The following is a 22,778-nucleotide window of genomic DNA, read 5'->3' as shown; positions in this document are numbered from 1 at the left end:
ACGAGAAGTTAAAAAAATGCATATATATTTTATAAAATTTTGTAAGAAACCATGATTTTGAAATCACTTGCGAATCATTTCTTCCTTTAATTTATCCGCACAAATGATTTTCATGAAGAGTGGGTATGTGTTCTTATCCTGGTAACATGAAACAAATAATTTATTTGTGTAAGAAATCCCGTTTTATTAATAAATCTGACTTTTTTTCCTATGGGTTTCAATGATTTGTAATTACCTCCGGAAAGGCAATAGGGAACTACTTTGTATTCAAGAAAGCGTATACGATAAAAGATAAAGAAAGAATTTATAGTTAGAAATTGAACGATGAAAATTATATTACTCTGAGCCTGTCAATTTAAACTGATTGGATAGATGAATTTTATTGATTTGATAGTGCAGAACGAAAAGGCATGTAGGTACTTATTGTACCTACCTAACTAGCTAATGGTTAGTTGGTAACTAGATATAGTAAATTGTTATATTTGACGAAACATCGAAGCGGTTACGATCTACATTTGACAAAATCGAATAATTACGCATATAGGCACAGAAATACAATATAGAAAATAGCAGGATCTTTTGTCTAGTTTACTGTACATGAATAAATTGCAATGACATATCATACTCGTATAAAACATCTTAGATAAATTGTAAAAGGTTTTTGTATCTATCAAAGAAACTTACCAGGCATATCGAATGATCCGAGGTCTGCGCTTCTCCATGTTCGTATTCAGCAGGAATAGGCAAAGGGATAAATTCTTTGGTCCCATCAGATCCCGCATTTTTTATTACGATTGGATGTGGTGGTTGTTGTTTTAAACTTGGTCTCACAACAATTCGGGGATGATTCTGAAATATATTAAGTTTTAATATCTTTTTAAATAGAATATGGAGAAAAAAATATTTGGAAGTGTAATTTTTTTCACTGCAATTCAATATGTACGTCGATAAACAATGCAATGTTTTACCCCTGATAAAACAAAAACACGATAAGTATTATTTGCTGCTTTAAAAGTAACAGTAAGTTTAATTAGGTAGGTAGAGGTACTAGCACGGATAATATAATATACTAGTTAATAGGCATATCTCCTTGGTCGTCGTGTTGTGGCTCTACTTATGTCACAATCCAAATATCAAGATTCTACTGAGGATTCTACTTATTATGCATGATTTTATATTTTCCCATAATCATGGCTTTAACTACATTAATAAAATAAAATTAGCTAAACATAACTCAGTGGCGGCGTAGCATGGGTTGGAACCCGGGGCGATCAACCCCCTCCCCCCCCCCCCGTCACAAGTCCTAAGGCACCCCCTGCTACTGATACTATACCTACTTCGAAGATTGAAAGACAATCGCACCCCCTCCCCCCGTATCATGACATAAACCGTAGACTTGCCATGCAGATGTGCGCCAATGAGATGAGTAGGTACTAATCTGCGCGACTTGTGTCACCCCCTGATGCTTGGCACCCGGGGCGGACCGCCCCCACCGCCCCCCCCCCCCTTACGCCGCTACTGACATAACTTCATTGACTCAAATTAAATTATGGCCTTTGCCCCGGGCAATATCTAAACACTGTGATTGTTATCAAAAAATATTAATTAATATATTATGATTTATGATAATGTAAAGGTTAAATGTTTAAGTTTCGAGCTACGGCTTAGGTAGGTAGGTACATTAGCGCATAAGTCAATACGATTGAGTTTAGTTAAATAATTTGTGTTATTGAGTGGATAAATACAAAATAAATATTATTAAGAAGTGCCANGTGGATAAATACACCATTTAGGCAAAAGAATGGGCCTGGAATAATGTAAACTTGGTTTACTTTGGTACTATGGAACTAGCGACTTCGAGAGACATTGGGTTGAGTCTATAAGTCTGTTCAAGTTAGCTTGAAGATCAAAGACAAACTTCATACATCGCATCGGTTTAAAATGTGCATGTACCTGGTGGCTCGACGAGGCTCGGCTCAGGGGTTTGAATTCACAGCTGATGCAGCAGCAGCACGTTGCATCCACCTGCTCCCTTACGTGCTGGCTTTGCACATCTCTCTTCACAATCATTATTTCAGAACACTGACACGATGTACTCGTCTCGGATCTTGCATTGTGAAGAGGATGCATCGCTCTAAACTTTTTTGGGTTTGATCCATCTTCGGCACCAACCTTTGGAAATGACACAAAAGAACTCGCTGGGTACCACGTAATAGGTTGTAAAATTTAGTAGGTACGCATCCATCAGGCATTCGGTAAATATTATGTAAAAAGAGTTACTCTCTAAAATTTCGAAATGCTCTGTCGTGTGATGTGTTTGGTAAAATTAATTTTCTTTAGAAAATATTTCCGAATATCAACAAAAGTTAAATAAGTCAGAAATATATTTCTGTCCAGGTAAAATCTGGCATGACAAATTGATGATAATTTATTGATTTACTAACAATACAATATAATGCTGTAGGCAATTTTTTTGACAGTTATAATGATGAATTTTACTATGATATAAATCAATACGCGTTATTCAAACACTTAAAGACGACTCAAAATTATATAACAACAATTCGTCGACCCGAAACTACATTTGCACGTATTTGCATTCATACAACAAAGGAGGTGTCATAGTAATATTAGCAACTAACGATTACGTAAACTAAAATATAGTCGCTCTTAAAAACGTGGCAAATACATCAAGGTTAATACGGTAAAAAATATTACCTGAGAAGAATTTGCACTTAATTTTCCAGCATTGCTTGTATGTTCTCTCATATAATATTGGTTGCCGCTATAGTCAGACATAGGAGACTCTACCAATGCTTTTCTGTCAATGATGTCGCATTGTATGTCCGCGTCTGAGATCTCAAATTTTTCTTCAGGACACTGACATTCGACATCTTTCATCTCTTTCGTTGGCGCTTTGGATTTAGTTTTCATTTGCGATTTAGATCGTGATAGCTTCACAGTTTTATCATTGCTACCTTCAGGCTTGATCACTTCTATTGGCGTAACATTTTGTTTTTCGTAAACGGTCCTATCAGAGCTGTGCGATTTAACGAAAGTCTTCTTCGATATTTGTGTTTCAGAAGAGGCATTTGACCGATTGCATGATACACTATAATTTAAATTATTTTATAAATTAATCACAAAAAATAGACTTTTGTAATTTATTAACAGTTTGCACTTACTGGTTACAACATTCCGATGTCGGTCGACTCAATTCCTTTGGTTTCATGATAAATTCAAAGCTTTGGTTACACCTGTCAATTGCCAAAATTCCCATTACAGAAACGTTTTGAAAAAGCACCAAAATAGGAAGTTTATCGCGTTACTTACTTCTCCAACACGTCTCCAGCTTCTTTACTAGTTACTGAACGACGTCTTTTTCTCCAGGGACTAAAATTAGTAAGAGATAGTGAGTTCTTTATGATTACTTATAGCAAAGAGAAGAAATTACCGAACTAACCTTTTCATTCTAGCAAACCTTTTTTTAACGCGTACATCATGAACCGCGCTGAAACAATTCGAAAAGTAAGCTTTTAAGATTTCTAATTTTACATAAAAATGTAGGACCACAGTTTAGTCGAATTTAGGCTGTTCTTCCACCAACGATGTGCGAGGTAATGTACAGCCTAAATTCGATAATACAACCTTTTCTGCCCTAGTGTTATTGTAGATAGACAAAGGCGAGAATAGGGAATACATAAATGATCACTGCTTTGAGTTCAACCAGAGCTATATTGAGAATAAATAAAGCAATCGTTACCCGTGTCGATCCGGTACCTCAAACATTGACTCAGTTATGCTCTGACCTCTGTACTTCTAGACCAGGGGTCTGCAAGCTACGGTCCGCGGGCCATATCCGGCCTGCCACTGCCATCAATACGGCCCGCGACAGCTTAAGACTAAGCCTGTGTTTGCATAGGTGGGCAGAAAAATTAAAATTGTTATGGCCCTTGCAACACACCGAAAAAATATTATGGTCCCAAGATTTCAAAGTTTGGAGACCCCTGCTCTAGACCTCTGTATGCTTTTACCTGGCGCTGTTTTTGTTCGCCTCCAGAATGGAAGTCTGCTTCAGCTTGAGCTGGAAGGTTTTCTGCTCCGCATGCTTATCCAGCATGAACTCGTCGTATTTCTTGTCCAGCCACGTGGAGAACCCGACTAGGTCGGTCCTCTCGTTAGGCAGCTCCCGGCTTGGGGGCGGGTGGTGCTCCTAGAGTTTTATTTGATACTATGTACTTAGTTGTTAGAATGGTAAAGAAAAGCGATTTTTCTTCCTAGTCACTTAAATTTTTAGAGGCAGATTCAAATTAAAAAAATACGAAGTAAGTAAATTTAAAATCTTATAATACGAAGTTACTTATTCAGGAGGAGAAAACCTTAAATTCGACTACAATCAACAAAAATTAAGAGAGTGGATTCCGTAGCAAGTGAAATATTGAGTCTATTAGTGTAACCTGTAGTAATAGCCAAATAAACTTTCAAATTAAAACTGTTTATTGCTTGCTTTATTTGTCTCATAAATAAGATTTACATTGTTTACCTGTGTATACCACCGAAAAGCTTTCACAAAGCAATTTGGGTTAGATTCTTTGCTTCTCTTCCGATAATTTGGGGTTTGTTGCTAAAATTTAAACGTTCTTTTAAACATTTTGAGGACATTTAAATACACAAGTTAAGATTTTTTAGGTTAATACGAGGTCACCACAATAATTTAAGGATTTCTTGATAAAAATCGTGAAGTAGTATTTGGGTTACAGAAAATATCATCATCATCATCATCATTAAGTACTATCTCAGCCACAGGACGTCCGCCATGCTGAACATAGGCCGCCCTGCAATCAGCGCCTTCCTGCTACCTTTATGAGGTCGTCGGTCCACCTTGTGGTTGGACGTCCCACGCTGCGTTTTGCTAAGAAAATACTCTCGCCAAAATTGACTTATTGAACTTTACCACTTGCGCACAGTAAATGAGCGGGTGCCCCAAAGCTTGATAATAAGCTGGCCCGGGCAAGAAACCGCGGCTACCGAATCCAGGCCCATAGTTGAAGCACTCGCTACAGATGCACTCGCTGGAGGATGTCGAAGACATGAAGACTGAGGGATTTGGTGTGGAATTTTGGACGCTAACAAAACATATTTTAGGACCTAGCTGATGACAGATTGTTATTGATGGTAAGTCACAGAGTGAGTGACGTGATACTGTATTATTATGAAGAAGTTAAATTATGGATCGAATAGGTTGAATGCGGCATTATTAATAAAACGATTGAAATGATTTTATTTACATAACACATAGGTACGTGGGACATACTCATTTCTTAATAATATTTTGTGATAATATCACCATAATAATATTGTCTCATAGCCATACTGATTTATGTGAATGCGTAAGTTTCATCTGACTAGTAAATCATAATTTTTATTCATAAGAAGTGGGAAATACTAAAATTAAACACTGTAATGAATATTTACTACATCATATTGATGAGTTTTGTAGTGGTGTCCGTTTTATCTTATAGTACCGATAGTTTTTCTATGTTTGGGAGTTTGGATGATGATGACGAGTACGGTATGTTTTATCAACATATTATACTTACATAGTTTTCTCTTAAGCTTCGGCCAAACCGATCAGTCAGCGATGCCGATGGCGATGGCAATCACTGCGCGTGCTATACGACCAATGCAATGAGAGGTTGATGTGAACTCATCGCTAGAACCTCATACACGACATCTGATCGCCATTCACGCACGTAGGCTGCACGCGTTGGTTTGGCTGAACGTTTACGCTAAATATTATGTTACAGTGCTAGAAATGTGCAAGTAATTATTTTAACCAAATTACAGGGCTTGATTGCAGTGGCAACGAAGAACCAGGAAAAGTTCAGCTTCAAAATAAGCTCACCGGCAATTTGCCAGAAGCCACTACTAAACGATGGTCCTTCAGGACCATTGCGGTTAAGACCCACGCTCCTAAAGGTAGCATTTTTTTATTTATATCAAGGCTTCCCATACTTTTTTTACGGTCACGTCCTTGAGAAATTGCACAATTTTGAGACATGCCTATTTATTTTACTTTGCTGAATGGAATGCATGCTTTTCTGAGCACAGATTCTCAAAAAAGGGTTCAAGTTTCGATTGCCCCACGTCGCCTTTGGAATAATGACCCACAGTTTGGAAGCTCTGATTTATATCCCTTTTCAACCAATGACGTCCACTGCAGGACAAAGATCTTTCGTTTGGATTTCCATCCCTACTAGTAATATTATAAATGCGAAAGTAACTCTGTCTGTCTGTCTGTTACGCTTTCACGCCTAAACCACTGAACTAATTTTGATGAAATTTGGCATAGAGATAGTTTGAATTCCGGGAACGGACATAGGATAGTTTTTATCCCGGTTTTTGAAACAGGGACGCGCGCGATAAAGTTTTTCTGTGACAGACGAAATTCCACGCGGGCGAAGCCGCGGGCGGTAAGCTAGTATAAAATATAACGCTCCTGTGCTGCCTGAATTCAGGCGCTTCGCATCTAAGTAGCTTGTAGAAAGGATAATGGCCATTCTCGATTGGCGACCAATCACAATCAACAATATAGCTAAAATACAACCTTAAAGCTTAACACACAAAAATCTTTTCGTTAATGCTATGTTTAGTTATGAAAATAAAAGGATCATATTAACGCTAACTAAATCATTTACTGTTTTAGATCCATATGAAAAATACCAACACACATTGAACCAACTTTTGTTTGGGTCAAAAATTGAAGGTAAGTAGTATTTTAACGACGAAGTAACACACATCCATAGAGACGCCTAAATTACCTACTAGATATTTAAAAAAGACAGTTTGATTCAGATCTGCATTATTTAATGAGAAATCGTCATAATACCAAACTTAAAAGTAACACGATTCTAGCATACCTCATTGATGACCATCTTCAATTTTTTTTAATCGCAAATAGCATTAAAAAGAGTATTTAGATGTTAATCTTTATATTTTAAGCACACTTTCTTTACCATTATCATATTACTTCTAGAACGGGATGATGACGAGGAGGCAAATATAAAAAAGCTAAGTTTTGAGGACCCAGAAGTTGAGTCGGACCCGCTTGCCCAATTTCCTAGCGGAAGTATCATGCGGTTGGTAACAGTATATGTTTCAAACTGTTTACTGTTTAATTTTGCCTCAGTGTCTATTATAATTATGGAAAATCCTAGAAGAAGTACCGTGGTAGAAGTAAAGAAAATAGAATCTTCCTACAAAATAATCAAAGGAATATACAACAGTTATCTGGTACAGTAGCCAGTAGATGAATCTACCACAAAACAAGGATTAAGTTCCCCAACTTTATAATTATCTGCGACTATGAGGTCCAAAATCAATAGAGAAAATATGAACATGAGTCATGTGATGACACTACATCCCATAAGATCATATTCTCCTGCTTCATTTCCAGTGCGGAGGTCTTCCAAAATAAAACCAGCGTGCATTTGCCGTCGTTTGAGTTCATGCACCGCGGTCACCTGTTCCTCCAGATCACCAACGACTACATGCAGACGGCCGTCAACGCCTTCTCCATCTTGCTAAAAGGCAACCTACAAGATGTGCTTCGATTGCCAGCTGGTTATGTTTTGAAATCCGTAAGGATAGAACTGTCTCTTGATAGTTTAGTACTCGTAGACATATGCATACTGTATTCGACTAGAAAGCAAGTTATGGATAAGGTTATTGAGCTATTATCAATAAGATTGTCAATATCACTCAGCTGTTCTTGTCTTTGTTGCCGTAAAATCTTTGTTCCTTCATAGAGTCATCAACGGACTTCCATGGAAAACTAGACCACTGGATTTATAGGAATGGCGCTTATTCATATCCAGTACAGTACAAAAGTAGATAAATCAACACTTACTCAGGTTTAAATAGCTAAATATCCTCATGAATATGTCAAATTCACAGGCTAAAACTATAGCTATGATGAAAATAGCGAAGGAAAAGTTGGCAGCGACGTGGGCGGTCGTCAAAGGGAACAATCTCCCTATCGAGATCTCCTCCATTGTCCTGGAGATGTATCGGCCTCTTTTCAAATACTTGAATGGGAAAGAGATGGCAAGACTGAATCTAAGCGACGAAAAAATATTGACTTTTATTGGGACTCATAGCGATTTAGACAGACATCAGGTAAGGAATAGAAGACAATATTCTCAGCTGGAAACCTCCTGTTTATAATTTGTTTTTGTCTTTGACTGATTCATATTACTTGAACTTCTTACCATCGGGGCTTTTTATTTAGGTTGGAGTGGTAGCCAGCAAATACATAAGGTTAAACGACAGATGGATGGAACCGAAGTATTTAAATATGATGAACAATATTTTGTGTGGAGTGCCGATGACTTTCATGCGGAAGGTACCAGAGAGTACCTTTTTACAACTGACTCACCAGGTTAGCAATACAATCCAAAAGAGCACCCTTTCTATAATTTACCAAAAAAGGCAAATTTACAAAAAAGGCAAATTTGCTAAAGTATTAGGCCTACTTTACTTTACTTTACGTAAATATTTGGAAAAACCTTGTTTGCATTTTTGTAGCCTTTTTGCCTTTTCGATATCTACAGAAGTACATTTTATAGCTAGCGACAGATTTCATTTTTTTATGGCAATAAGATGATACCCAATGAGTTCTCTTTTGATTTTTAATACTAATATGGCTAATTTGATTATATTTTTTTTAGTTATTCTATCATATTCGAGCTTGTGATCCTCTTCAGCGAAGATTTTACTTGGCAATGATGACAAAGACTCAGGTGACTAACCAAATACTTAATATGCGCATTCTTAGACTAGTTTCATGACGCTAAAAACTGATTATAATAACTGTGGGCTGAGTGTGAGTGTACGAGGGCGGCACTGAAAATTTCGGGAATCAAGGAAGTGAAACAACATTACTATTTAAAAATGTATTTATTGCTTTTTAAAGTATTCTCCGCGAACTTTGACACATTTTTCCATACACGAAACCAATCATTGAAGCAACCATTGCATTCGGAAGTTTGGATCTCCAAAATGGCCGTTTTGTAGGCTTCCACAGCTTCTTCAGGTGATGAAAATCTCTGACCACGCAATTTATTCTTAATATTAGGGAAAGTATAGAAATCATTAGGGCTTAGGTCGGGGCTGTACGGCGGATGGACTAATAATTCTATGTTTTCTTGCTCTAAAAACTCTTTTGTTCAGTGCGCGGTGTGAGAACTCGCATTGTCGTGATGGAGGATGATGCGGCGGTTGCAGTTCTCTTTACGGAGTTCAGAAACGACCTGTGGCAAACAAATGCTAGCATACTAATCTGCATTAACCGTTCTTTGTCCCCCAAGAGGAATAGTCGCAACATGGCCGGTTTTGGAGACAAACGTGGCCACCATTTTTTTTGCAACACTCCGTGAACGAACAATTTTTGTTGGCTTTAATTCATTTTCGAACACCCAAACTCGTGACTGGTTTTTTGTTTCGGGTTCGTACGCGTATATCCATGATTCGTCACCTGATACGATGTTGTATACAGCATTTGAGGATCCTGCATGTAATCTCTCGAGAGGTCTGACGCACCAAGTAACGCGAGCCGCTTTTTGATCTTCACAGAGCGAATGCGGTATCCATCGGGAAAACAACTTTTTTACACCTAATTGTTCATGCAAGATTATTTGTATTTGACTCATGCCAATGTCTAAAGTTGCCTGAATTTCGCGGATCTTCTTCAATCAGCTTACGCACAGCATCAACGTTTTCTTAGGTGACTGCAGTTTTTGGACGACCTTGACGGGGATCATCACTGAGCTTGACACGTCCACGTTGAAATTCAATAAACCAGCGATAAATTGTGGTTTTGGATGGGGCTTCATTACCAAATGCAGAAATCATCCGGTCAACACACTGTTTTTGTGTTAAACCACTTCAAAAGTCATAATAAATCATCGCTCTTGAATTTTCTCGAGTCAATTCCATTTTCTCAACGACTAAACAAGTTTGACAAGACCTTGTGATACGACCGAGAATCTTTTTTTAAATAAATAAATGGTATACGATTTTTAAAACCCTGGAGTTTGCAATTAAATAGATTTTAATATGACTGGAACAGTGGAAATATTCCATTCCCGATACTTTTAGTGCAGCCCTCGTACATCACAAATGCTCGTTTTTGAACGTTTCCCGTTAGGGGCGCTGTACAATGCGTCATCATACCTATAGTCTATCCAAAATAGCTTGATTAGAATGATAGCTGTCAAACGAATGTGACTAGTGCTGGGTATGTTTCGTACGGTGCACATAGATGTACCGATAAGTTTTCGAAAAAATGATATTAAAAAATGCACCCAATTTTTCTTCATATCTTTATTCATAAAAATGACAATTATAATTTAAATTGAAAGACAGTAAAATTTAAAATTCATGTCAAGGGTGTACAACCTAAGTCGTAGTCATTATCATTAGTGTTCTTCAGTGGTTTTTTCCTCTCGCTAGAGGGCGGTGGGCATCTCTTCTAGAGCAAAGGTGCTATGAATACCCAAAAAATTACCGGTGATTAATTTCCGATGTTTGATTATTTAAGAATGAAATGTTTTTTGGTTTTTAATAGTGAACATTTAGAAAAACGTATAACTTGACTTAAATATGTTAAAAAATTAGTTAGAATTTTTTTTTGTTAAATATGCTAAAAAATTAGTTTTAATTTAATATGACATTTGTCGATATGTCCCATCACTAACATTTTTGTAACTCGAGATAACCTTGTAGAGACGTCGTTAATACTCTAGCTTGATTTTTATAATTTCGAATTACTACTTATTGGTGTAATTTAACGCTGCATTTACACAAAATTAACATTTTTATTGGAAGCACTGTCGTCGAAAATATTGTTTGTGGGTCAGACGTGAATTATTTCTTGTCCGCCAATATTTAGCTCTCATTGATCGCTACTACAAAGTTATGTCGTTACTTTTGATGGCAGCTGTCATTCTAATCAAGCTATATTGGATAGACTATACATTAAATAAATGTAATTTTTTGCGTTTGATGAAAACTCACACTCAGCCCTACATAATATTTTCGTTTCTTGAGAAAAACCACTGAAGTTAAATTGCCGTAGGTTATTTGTAACAATTTACTTCTGATATTTTTTTATTCTTAGTAAAGTTTCTTAAGTGTCAGTAATTGCCTTGTCTTATGCCCAGGCGTTAGGAAAGTCGTACAGTTGGAGCGCCAGAGACGTATCGCGTTTGGGCTTGCTGTTAACAGAGGTTGAGGGCCCTGACCTGGCTGCTGTTAATCCTGAAGCTATGTCTGGGATTACTGCACAAGTAAGTTGAAAGAAAGTTAAAGGAACGTGGCTATGATATACAGCTAGTACAATTTAGTAACTTAGTTATAACATAATCTTACCAGTTTTTGGCTTAAGAGAAATTTAAGTCCTAAGCCTTCAGCCATATTTTAGTTTGGTGCCTAACTGGTTGATCCATGAGTCTTGGGAATTAGTAGTATATAATAGTACACTCATGATAGAAATGGTTATAAGCTTAATCGAGCGCCTGTTATTATAACTTGGTTGTATTTTGTAGGTAATGTTAGAAATTCCGGCAGCAACTTTGAAGCACATAACAGAAATGCAGCTGCGTTACATCGAACAGAAGCCATTGAATATTTTAGCAAAAAAATTAAGAATCCACCAAGATCAGGAGGAAATAATAAACAATGGACAATGTTCAATGAATTTAACAGTCTCATTAGCAGTTCTAATATTACTAACTCAGGTAATAAAGTAAGTATTTATAACATAGAGTTTTTAATTTTAGCTACAGACCATAATATTTCACCACACTTAAAGGAGGCAAGTAGAAAGAATATCTTCCGTCCTCGTCTCGTCTTGCTTCAAGCTGTAAAGAAAACAATACAATTTAATCTTCTTTTATTCCCTCTATCGATAATACAGTACATTAATTTGCGTTCCATAATACACTTACCAACATTGTACACCATTCAGTCTGTGTAGAGTTATCTACAGATCTATGAGCGACTAGTTTGTTTTTCGTTATAATCACAGAGTCTGCTTGATAAATCTTCTGTATACTGGACAGTTTGCGATTAACTTCCGAAACTTCAGGTTTATCTTGTTCGTTAACAACACGAGCGTCTACATTCGATATTATAACTCCATCGTCCTGAGTTGTTTTAGAAGCTGTAAGCCGCTGTATGGAAGTTGTTGCGTATACTTTTTTCACAGGGTGATCGACACTGGATCTCTGGTCCCTCATATATTTATCCACTACTATTTTACTTTCCTCTCGGGTCCGATTTTGTCTAGAATAAAATAAGTAATTGGTATTAAAACTCATTCAATATCGAGATATTGGTTAAAAGTTATAATTTGAGTCAGTAAATGTACCTAATAATATGTATATTCCAAGTTTTCCTTACCTTTCAACACTTTTGTTACTTTCAGGATCAGGTAAGAGCATTACATATTTTTTATCATTCAAATTTACAGTTCCTGTATCAATTTTATGTAATAAATCGCTAATATTATGATTTTCAAAACAAGAACATTGAATGACCACAATTCTTTGATTGTCTTCATCAATTATAGGCTTTTTTGTACAACTTGAGGATTTCACTATTGTTTCGTCAATTTCTTGATATGCATTAACTTGTAAAGCTTTTTCTGTTATACAATGCATTGTTTTAGGATCATGTAGTTTTATAGCACTATCACCTTTTCTCACTTCTATTTTCAAGGTAAAATTAATAACATCTCCTTGGTCAACCATAGCAACATAGCTGTCAACAGGAGTTTTCTTAAATAATTTAACTGTTTCGCTTTGACGCTCTTGGGAACTCTCATCTATTTGCAGTTTAGTAATACTTTTAGATTTAATGTCATGTTTTATGACCGATTCAGGCTTGTAGACATTTTCCATTAAATTATTCATAACAGTTACAGGAGTTTCGTCTTTGTTAATTCCAGAACCTGAACTTTCATCGATTGGCATTAATATGGGCACCATAGAAGACAGCCTTGTTTGTCTTGTGTGAATTGAACCAATCTTATCTGTTTCGGAGAAAGTTAATTTATTTTCGCTGTCATGAGTTTTGACTACAATTAATTCGTTGTCATTTATTACATTTTCTAAGGCTGTGTTTTCTGTAGTAAAAGTTTTTTCGGTGGAAGATATAACTCTTCCTAAAATAGTTATTGGTAGTTCAGTATCTTTTTCAATTTTGGGTTGAACAATTACATTTTTCAAAGATGTTTTCTTTCTATACTTTTACCAGTTCTAGTTATCGATTTCGCATTTGTTTTGACCTGGTTACTACCATTTGTTACTACTGATGGCGTATTGTTTGTTCCTTTCAGTGTGTTAACTTTCAAATTCTTTCTAAGAGGATTGTCTTTCATTTTCATTGAAGTTTTTCTTGTTGTTGGTTGTGGCATCAAGGAATTCTGTTTTCTTAATATTGTCGAATTTTGATTGTTAGCGGTTACCTTTTCTATTTGTTTAATAGTGTTATTGCTTCTTGCAGAATAATGTGGCAGTGGTTTTTGAGTCGGGTTAATTGGGTCTCCAATTGTAGATGTAGCTACCTGGTAAATTGTATGATACATGAAATGAGAAATCAGTCAGAAAATCCGTAAAATTGGTCTAATAAAATTCAAAATGGCTTAATAATGTAGTTACATACCTCCTCATTCATTTGCGTAGTTTCTATTTCTTCTTCGTTGGCTTCAATCTCAGTCGCTTGTAATTTTTGATCTAATTCACCTTAAAAATCAAGTTAGAGTTATTATTTAAAAAAAACTAATAAGAAAAAAATTTTAATTTTGAATTTGAGGATTACCTTGTCGTACCTCCACTTGCGCATTGTTCGATGATTTACTTTGCCGTTTTTCACGTGATCTAAAATGTAATATGAAAATTAGAGATATTTACTTATTCAATTTGCTTAGATACAGTCATGTTATTAGAAGTTTGTTTGTATATCTGTTACGGTCAAAGTGATAAATGTGAAAATTATGAATAATCGCCGGTTATTATGAATAATTACCGCATGATTTGGTAAATGTGATTAATATGAGGTCATTTATGTGTGTATAAAACTAAATAGGCGACTTCTAGGTGGCCCAAGGGCCACCCCCGCCGCACCTTAACCTATTTTTCACTTTAAATCAAAACATTATGTTATAGGCATCATGGAAAAGTAATATTATGCAAGAAACATTCCAAACTCTTTATGCCAAATTAAATTAATATATGATATCAAAACGTTCAAAAGTTTGGCTGTACACGAGCACGTACACAAGATGTTGTTCTCTTTTATGAAATTTGTTACTAAGGTTGAATTATTAAATAATCACTATTCAATGTGATTAATTTATCACTTTTACCGCGACTGTCGGTAATTATTATATCACAATAACCGGTTATTATTAATAATTTTCAATTTATCACATTAACCGTAACATATCGACTGAAAACTCTTCTGTAAAGCACGCGCTCGTAATTTATTTACTGTACGTCCGTCAGCCCGTCGTATCACAGTTGCGATCAACCGAGATTTAACTTTCATTCTAATTTCTATTGGTATTGGAAATGGGAAACCTACTTATGCAAATCAAAAGAGAAAATCGTCACGCATCTTTCTTTGCTGCAATTGCAACTGCGTCACAGTTATTATCTTTACAATCGCGCTAAGGCAGGCAAATGACTCGTGCCATTTCTTCGTGGAAAATAAATGGTTCGGTGTTTACTTCTGTAGTAGCATCTTTAGATACATTTTGAGTGAATGCAAATGCAGACTGGAGTTGAACCCTAGACTGTTCTGTAGATCCTGCCCCCCTAGACTAAGTAGGTACCTACTAACCTAATCTTAATTATGTCGAAGCAACGCGATTTAGGAATTACAACTATAGATATTCAGTAACGTTATGTAGGGGTATCGTCTAGGGTGGCTGGCTACGCAGGAGTTGCATAAGCAGTTGGGAACGAGAGGTGGATAGTTACGAAAAAAATTAAGTTTGAACGAAGTTACCTGGTAGCTCGTAAGAGGTATTCGCTATATCCCGCGGGAATGAACGTGTCCCGCGGCGGTACAGCCACGTACGCAGAACCGTTGCTGATTTCAATGGGGGTCTGCACTCTCTGGCCCTCCACCGTGTACAGGTCGATCGACGAGAAACTAGGAAAAAACAACACACTGAGATAAATATAGACAGAGTGTCCTTCCGATAAAAAATAAATCATAATGATACTTACACGCCTTCGTATTGGGAATGCGCCAACGTCATGAGAGTGGAACTCCAGCTATTCAAGTCTTCAGAGCCCAAGTGGTACTTCCTTGGCGGAGTCTGATGCTGGCCATTGGAGAACACGAATATGTCCACGTTTTGCCAGTCAGACTCATTTGGCGCTTTTGGCCCATTCATTTTGTAACAATTACAAGACTATGGGATCGGACGCATCAAAACAAATACAAAGGTAAAGTAAAATATTTATACATTTACGAACAAGAACTATAATCACGATTTTAAACGAGTAGGTACAAATAATAAATAAGGACATCGAAAAACGTAGAATTTATGAATGTTTTTCCGCCAATTTGTGAATTGTTTAGGTCAGCCATAGACAGCTGTCAAAACTGACTGTTGCTGTTGTGCTTTTTAATTTAGTTTAGGACAACACATCTTATTTTATAGATCTCCGAAATGTGGAATTTATAGATATAAAAAAAGCATTTCGAGAATATTGCTGTGAATTAAAAAATAAAATCGCTGATTTAACGCTCTCGACTAATTTAGAAATAAAATCAGATTGTATTTTTTTGGTTAATTCAAAAACTTTGTTCTATGGTGACCACGCTAATGAAACCACTGTGGGTATTTCTACACTGAGTAAACAATGCTTCCGCTATTGTGTCACAACACAATTCACGAACAATGCGCGTGGGAGGTGTGGCAAAGAATTAATGTAAAGTTTAGGGTAAAACACCCCACCTGGGCCAACTGCCCTGTGATTCAAGGGTCAACGCTCGCCGCGCCCATCGGGGCGAACTTCTTTACGTTTAGCACACCACATAGTACGACTGACTCTACGATACGTTTGTAGCGACACTCTACCACACGCAATGAACTACATAGTTGTACGACTCTAGCAGCAAGTGTTGATAATGCAAATGATTGTGTGCAGTTGACCAATTTTTAGGGGAAAACTGACTAAACATATTTCTGATGAACTCGGTTCAAAAGACATTCAGGGCATTTGACTTATAATATTAGAGTAAAAGTTTTAGTATTTTCTTGTTAACCCGTTTTATGCTAAGCTAAACAAATTAATGCTTGTCCAGTTGTTAGGAGTGCGTTCACTAGAATAGTTTAACAGTCGATGGGGATTGAATAATAACTCTCAAATTGGAAATCCTACATCTATTCCATTGGGATATTGTCGCCTCCCATTCGTGTAATTTCCCATGCATGAAGTAGAATAGAGACACATGCATGTTTAGTTATTCCCTAGTAAAATTACACTGTTCTTGGCTTTCGAATACGAGCTTTTTGAATACATAAGACATAAACCATGTACCAAATGAATATTTCAGCAAGCAAGTCGAATATTTGCTATGACTATATTCGTATTCCGAATAAGGTGTCGACACATTTCTGCGTCTAGACGCATTAGTGAATCCTAATGCTGCGATATCAATGCTAAGTGAAAGGACTCCTATTAGCATATTACCTATTTGGGAGCGATACTTGGGCGAAATGCTGACTCAGGCAATGTGAAAGGCTCTGAGAATGACCAGAAAAGTAAAATCTCATGCTTTACCCACATTTTAGTTGAAATCATTGACTGGAGATATCCGGAGGTTGATTCTGGGTTGAGGTAGATTCATCATCAGATCATTTAATCCATAATGTAGAGCCAATTAGTTTCCACTGCGGAGCATGGCCCTCTCCAATTTACTACGGACAAATTGAGGATTTGCCCTACACTCTCTACGCTCGCCAGACGGGTTGAGACGATTTAGTAAAGAAAATACTTTGAATAGGCTTCCAAAATGTAAAACATCAAACAAAGACTATTCCATTTTTACACACATTCATTATTTGGATTTTGGACGTAAAACAGATTTATTGGAACAGTTTTTTTAATTGTTACTATGTATGTAGAGTAAGTATGTACTCGTATGTGAGATGTATTCATTGAAGATGAGGTTAAGTATCTATTGTTGCTTGAGATTTGCCATGGTACAGAACTACGACAACCGTAGCCGTGTCAGCGTGTACCTCGATTTGTATTCATGTTTTCACTTTTCTCCTGTACGAGACAACTGTATTTGAGTTGATATTGTCTTTTTGCAGTTTTCAATTATTATTATGTTATTAAAGTTATATTTTGGGTATTAATTATCTACGTTTCATATTGATGAGAGTAGTAGAGTAGTGGGCTTATCTTTAGTCTTAATACAATTATATTATCTGTGATACAATAAAAAGTCAAATTGGAATGAATAAATAAAAGCCTTAATAAAAGCGAATGCATTGGGGAAATCTTTCAATTTATAGAAAAATAATAATGGAGAAGCAATCTAAGACTATTTAGGTGCAGATGTACAAGAACGCTTCAAATAAGTTGAGAATAAAGCAGACAAGAAAAATTAACTAGGAAAACGCCAATACCTAACTAGGTAAAGCATGAGCCTTGGAAACTCCCAAGGCCCAAACTTCTGCTTTAAAAATGGTATACTCCGGACACTGGTTTCCAAGGCTCAAACTTCTGCTTTCAAAGAGGTTTACGTATTCTGTAACACTGTTGTTGATTAACATTTCTAACTACGGTTTTTCCAGTCATTGCTTTGGAGGGATCGAGTAACGTACGGTTCGCGGAACCGTGACGATTGGATCATTCGAGATGATTATAATAGCATTGTTGTTACAACGTGATTAAACAATACGAATATTAGTCTTTGATCGAACGTTTCATTTTTGCTCGCAAGTTTATATTTTTCTTGATCATTGTATCCTATGATCTGAGGTTGTATTGATACTGTAAATCATGTAATGTAACATAACAAATGGTAGAGTTACGCCCGTATTCACAAACATTACTATGAGGTCTCACAGTGCGCGTGGACGCACAGGGTCACACATGAACCAATCATAGAGCTCTATTCAACGCTGTGCGTTCGATTTGCTGCTTCACTTAACCAAGCATCGTTTGTGAATACGGGTGTTATTTACATGGTATTTAATGAATATGCAGAGTCAATCTGCTGTTAACATAATACATTTGTTTTATGTAAAACTGCACAAAATTAGTTGTTTCGTGTTTATCGACATACCTTTATGTCCACGGAAGACCAGCGTCGTGGCATTATCTACTGAGATGCTACGACACCATGCTGAGTGGATACCTTTTCAGTATCATTGTAATTACCTTCTCATTAAATAATGTTAAGTATTGCAAGTGTATTGTCGATGATACTGAATAAACATTTTTTCTTTCTTTCTTTCTTTCTTTCTTTCTAAATCTATGTGCAAATCCGTATTATTTCAATTTCGTTTTCGTGTTAAGTTTGGAACTAAACGTGATACTTTAAAGACACTATGTAATTACAACAACAATGTAATATGTTTTTTCAGATTTTATTGCATGTTCATGGTAATCTTTTGTAAAAAAACATAGGATGTCTAGACAATGTCTTTATAAATACGTAAACTATAAAAAGTTGCTCCATCGTCTTTTTTGCATGGCTCGCTGCAAAGATGCAAGAACGCTAAGATTAAATCTCAGGGCGTTAGTGTGAGTGAAGCTTAGAAGCTCTACCATATCATTGGAAATAATTTCTAAGATCTTTAATAAAAATAACTATAGGTACTGGAAGCTATAACAAAATACAGTTTCCCATCACCCACGCGTCCCTACCTCGAACTGTCTTCGAGAAACCAAGCGTTGCTATTTGCAAAATTTTTTGGTAGTATTTCTATATTTGATTTGGAATTTTATTGGATTGTATATTTGTATCCTTATCTTCTTTTTCTTCCTCGGTCCCTCACTGATGGGGATCGCGACCACAGATAGTGTTCCTCCACAGACTGAGGTCATAAGCTGTGTGGACCGCACGATGCAAGCTCCCGCCCACCGTCTCATTGAACCTGCCCTCAAGAATAATGATGATGAAGAAGAAAAGATGATGACTGGTCTACACTCTACTTGTTGAAAAATGTTTTCCTTCAATTTGTAAAGAAAGAAAGAAAAAATATTTATTTGGTACTAAAATAGAATGATACAAATAAACATACAGAACAAAAATAATAAAATTGTTGCACCAAATTGGTCTCTGCTCAGTATGAGGCCATAACATACACTGGAGCACGTTACGGCTACTGGTATTCTGCAGAAACCATGAGTTATTCAGGTTTAGTCGCGGTATAAAGCTATGTATAAAGGATGAACAAATAAAACTTTCCGCGGAGACGGAAGCGTCTTTTTTTAGCTTAATATTATACGGTGTGCGATCACAAAAAGAGCAAGTGTGGTGTAGGGGAGCGCGGCGCTATTTGTGTGCGCGTGCGCCGACTGGCAGACTTACTATGTTTAATGTTTATTTATAAACTAGCCTTTTACTGCGGCTCCGCACGTGTAAATTTTTAGTTTACAACGACACTGCATCCTTTGGTACGTGTTTTTAGTGTAAAATTAAACGGCTATACATAATGTTAACGGGGCGTAGCTGATCATCTAATAAACATGAAAAAATATAGCTACTTAAAAGCTCTACATCTTTACATAGTATAAAACAAGGTTGTTTCGTCTGTCTGCCACATCTTTAAACTACGAATTGGATTTAATACGGTTTCAATTGATTCAAGAGAAAGCTATAAGAATACGTCTTCAAAAACATGTAGAAAATAAAAATCTCTATAAAAAAAGTGCTAAAATTAAGGCTTCAATAGGCTTCTATAGGCTCTCAAGTAGAGTGTGATTTGACAACATTCATTATGTTACTTCAGTTTATCTCACGGAAACTTTATATCGTTTTCAGCCAAATGACGTCCACTGCTGGACAAAGGCCTTATTAGTTATTTATTTATCACCACCGGATAGACCTCTTAAGGTTATCTAAATATTCAAAAACTGAACCCCGTATTTGGAATTGCCCAAAATTATCTAATCTGTTGGCTAGAGCATAGCGACAAAAGAAAAACGACAAAAGATTTGGCATTATTTGAGCAAATGCAACGACGACCAAAGTAAGAAACATTGTAAACAAATTGCGAGTCCCGGTGCGTGCCATTCTTGTGATACACATTCGACAACTCTATCTATCCTTGTCACTGCTCCGAAACTCGCCGCCCAGTATGCATTCCGCCCAACTCGCCTGAAATCAAGGCCGGCATACACTTCCGTTTGTTTTTCAGTCGGCTGCATGATCGTTCTATAACATAAACAATCATCATTATTTGTTTCAACATATTTTCCGTACAATACAGGTTGCCTACGTTAATTTGGTACTCATTGTAAAATTCTTGAAATCGTAATCGTTGGACAATAATGTACATTCAATGATAAAGGAGTGCGTCGCGTTCGGGAGAGGAGCGCCCACCGGCCCACCGGCCCACCGGCCCACGGGTCGGGAGGGCCGGGTGGCGCGGCGGCGGCGGCGGGCGGCGCCGCAGTCCGCGCGAGGAGCCGCCGCCGGCCTGTCGTCTCGCGCCGTCCCACGCCGCACCACGCGCGAAAACGCCGCCTTTGTTTATACTCGCTCGCGCTCGCCGCACACCAGCTGTTCCCAGTGCTCCGACAGAATCAAACCCCCACCAGTGCCTGTGTTACCTCAGTTATCAGTGCCCACGAGTGCTTTGTGTTGTCAGCTGTGAGTGTACATGGGGCGTCTGGCGTGCCCCTGAAGCCGCCGCAGCCGTGCGCGCGCCTCCTGAAGCGGCCCGGCCATGGCGGCGACGGCCCGCCGCGAGATAGACACCGGCGAGGAGGACATCGCCGCTATCGCCAAACAGATTTCGGACCATGCCGAAGCCATCTACCAGACTTGGAAAGCGCGCGGCCTCGCACCCACGGAGATACTCTCGTGCAGGCCCACGCCCGGCCTCAAGCTGGGCGATCTCCGGACCAAACCGAGGCCGGAGCCGAAGCCCGAAATAAAGCAGAGGCCGGACATAAGGCGCGAGCTGCGGCCCGAGATAGTCCGGGAGCAGCGCCCCGACGCGCGGCGGGAGCAGCGCCCCGAGCCGCCGCGGGAGCAATGGTCCGAGCCCGAGGAAGACACCATAGAGGTGATGCTGCCGCCTGACCTGGTCCCGGAGCGGAACGGGACCGCGAGCGCCGGCGCAGGTGCTAGGAGAGCAGACCCCGCAGCGATGCGCCTCGAAGTTGCTAGAGAGGAGGAGAGATTGCTCCGAGCGCTGCGAACCGGCGGCGTGGTCGCCGAAAGGTCTGGCGAGAGGCCTGATGTGGTGCCACCCATATCACTAGTCGATTATGCTAAGAGCAGATACCAGGACAGGTTGGATTCTGGTGCTCGCAAGCCGTCAACAGGTGCGAGCGGGGAGAGACGAGCGTCGCTGGGCTCTCATGTGACGGAAGCTCGTTCCAAGTTCGAGGCGCGGGCGCGGCGCGCGTCCAGCGCCGGCGCCGGCGAGCCCGCGTCGGCGGCGGGCGCGACGCCCGTGCGCCCCTTCCTCACGCGCGGCTCTGTGGCCGAGCGCGTGCTCATGTTCGAACGCTGCCCCAGTGAAGCTACCCTCGAGCTTGCCAAAAGGAAATCTCCAGCGGCCACCACATGGCGAGGACCCCACGATGTCATCAACAGAGCACAGGTGGGTGACGCCGCTTGGCCTTCAGTTTGATTTCTACTACGCCATTTATTAACGCGACCTTTGCCTATACATAAATTATATTTGGAGGGCAGGGGACATGTCGCGCTTTGTAAACAGCGGCATGAACTCCGCAAACAGTAATTATTATTCGTGCGTTGTTTATCGTTGCGTCACAGACAGTACGCGGCGAGAGCTCTAGCACTGGCTGAAGTGCCGGCTATACCCATCGTCATTATACCGTCAGCGACGTAGGTATAGTGCGCCGACTAGTTTGTATGATTCAAGTACATAGTGACATCAGCGACAATAGTGAACATGGCTAGAAATATAAACTTTACGACCATGTGAGTCTTCTTCTTGACAATCTTATCTCGCGACTCTACACGACTGTAGGTTATGTAAACAATGTGCGGTATATGTCTCTCATAATAAAAATGAATCCTTTTCACAAGATAGGCTGTGTCAATGGAACAGACTCGCGGCATTATCTAGAACAGCTGTTTCGATACAGTCAGTCACAGCCACAGCCATATCGGTACTTAAGGTCACCACTTACAAACAATTCATTCCGTCTCTACATTTTGTGTAGTTGGTAAAATTACGGGGCATTACTGAATATTGTATAATTTTGGCATTAAAATAAATTACATTTGCGTTTTATCAGTAGTTTTCTCTACCAAAACACGCAATACTTATGTAGTTAAGACAACTACCTTACCCGTTTATTTCACTTTCTTTTACCACTTACTTACGAAGTTCATTTCCAAACAAATAAAATATGGCCCATACAATTTACTCGTAAAATGCTCTACTTCTATAAATTGCTGTTTTCGAAAGCTAACTGGTGTGAAGACGAGTTTTATAGTGTTTTTTATGGTCTTGGTGACCACTTAGCATATCGCTT

General features: G+C 38.4%; 5 protein-coding genes across 6 annotated transcripts in view; 2 read left to right on the top strand and 3 right to left on the bottom strand.

Moving 5' to 3' along the window:
* Positions 1 to 15: 15 nt before the first annotated feature.
* LOC114355752 (uncharacterized) lies at positions 16 to 4,600 on the bottom strand. The gene is made up of 9 exons (XM_028308761.1): positions 4,544 to 4,600; positions 4,035 to 4,213; positions 3,464 to 3,511; positions 3,334 to 3,393; positions 3,186 to 3,257; positions 2,719 to 3,112; positions 1,954 to 2,172; positions 685 to 849; positions 16 to 138 (listed from the first exon to the last, which is right to left on the bottom strand). The coding sequence occupies exons 2-9, from the start codon at positions 4,118 to 4,120 to the stop codon at positions 64 to 66; spliced, it is 1,119 nt and encodes a 372-aa protein (XP_028164562.1). The 5' UTR covers positions 4,121 to 4,213; positions 4,544 to 4,600; the 3' UTR covers positions 16 to 63.
* A 910-nt stretch (positions 4,601 to 5,510) lies between these two features.
* Positions 5,511 to 11,810, top strand: LOC114355694 (uncharacterized). Its single transcript, XM_028308663.1, has 10 exons — positions 5,511 to 5,572; positions 5,848 to 5,979; positions 6,707 to 6,766; positions 7,037 to 7,139; positions 7,457 to 7,640; positions 7,957 to 8,178; positions 8,291 to 8,440; positions 8,730 to 8,801; positions 11,223 to 11,348; positions 11,607 to 11,810. Exons 1-10 carry the CDS (start codon positions 5,539 to 5,541, stop codon positions 11,808 to 11,810), a joined length of 1,287 nt encoding a protein of 428 aa, XP_028164464.1. The 5' UTR covers positions 5,511 to 5,538.
* Positions 11,811 to 11,830: 20 nt separating this feature from the next.
* Positions 11,831 to 12,534, bottom strand: LOC114355674 (uncharacterized). The gene is made up of 3 exons (XM_028308639.1): positions 12,463 to 12,534; positions 12,009 to 12,345; positions 11,831 to 11,921 (listed from the first exon to the last, which is right to left on the bottom strand). Exons 1-3 carry the CDS (start codon positions 12,501 to 12,503, stop codon positions 11,841 to 11,843), a joined length of 459 nt encoding a protein of 152 aa, XP_028164440.1. The 5' UTR covers positions 12,504 to 12,534; the 3' UTR covers positions 11,831 to 11,840.
* Positions 12,535 to 13,045: 511 nt separating this feature from the next.
* On the bottom strand, positions 13,046 to 15,466 carry LOC114355693 (uncharacterized). The gene is made up of 5 exons (XM_028308662.1): positions 15,297 to 15,466; positions 15,073 to 15,219; positions 13,882 to 13,940; positions 13,726 to 13,805; positions 13,046 to 13,627 (listed from the first exon to the last, which is right to left on the bottom strand). Exons 1-5 carry the CDS (start codon positions 15,464 to 15,466, stop codon positions 13,286 to 13,288), a joined length of 798 nt encoding a protein of 265 aa, XP_028164463.1. The 3' UTR covers positions 13,046 to 13,285.
* Positions 15,467 to 20,711: 5,245 nt separating this feature from the next.
* LOC114355713 (serine/threonine-protein phosphatase 2A regulatory subunit B'' subunit delta) overlaps positions 20,712 to 22,778 on the top strand; it is a 165,928-nt gene continuing 163,861 nt past the window's right edge. For both annotated transcript variants that reach the window (XM_028308684.1, XM_028308685.1), the window contains exon 1: positions 20,712 to 21,874. In XM_028308684.1, coding sequence (XP_028164485.1) covers positions 20,990 to 21,874 — 885 coding nt within the window. In that variant the 5' untranslated portion in view covers positions 20,712 to 20,989. The remainder of the gene's footprint in view (positions 21,875 to 22,778) is intronic.

Source organism: Ostrinia furnacalis, unplaced genomic scaffold (assembly GCF_004193835.3).
Source record: "Ostrinia furnacalis isolate ACB-3 unplaced genomic scaffold, ASM419383v2 OfSCF2491, whole genome shotgun sequence".
Taxonomy (NCBI): domain Eukaryota; kingdom Metazoa; phylum Arthropoda; class Insecta; order Lepidoptera; family Crambidae; genus Ostrinia; species Ostrinia furnacalis.
This window is presented reverse-complemented; position numbering and strand designations above follow the sequence as displayed.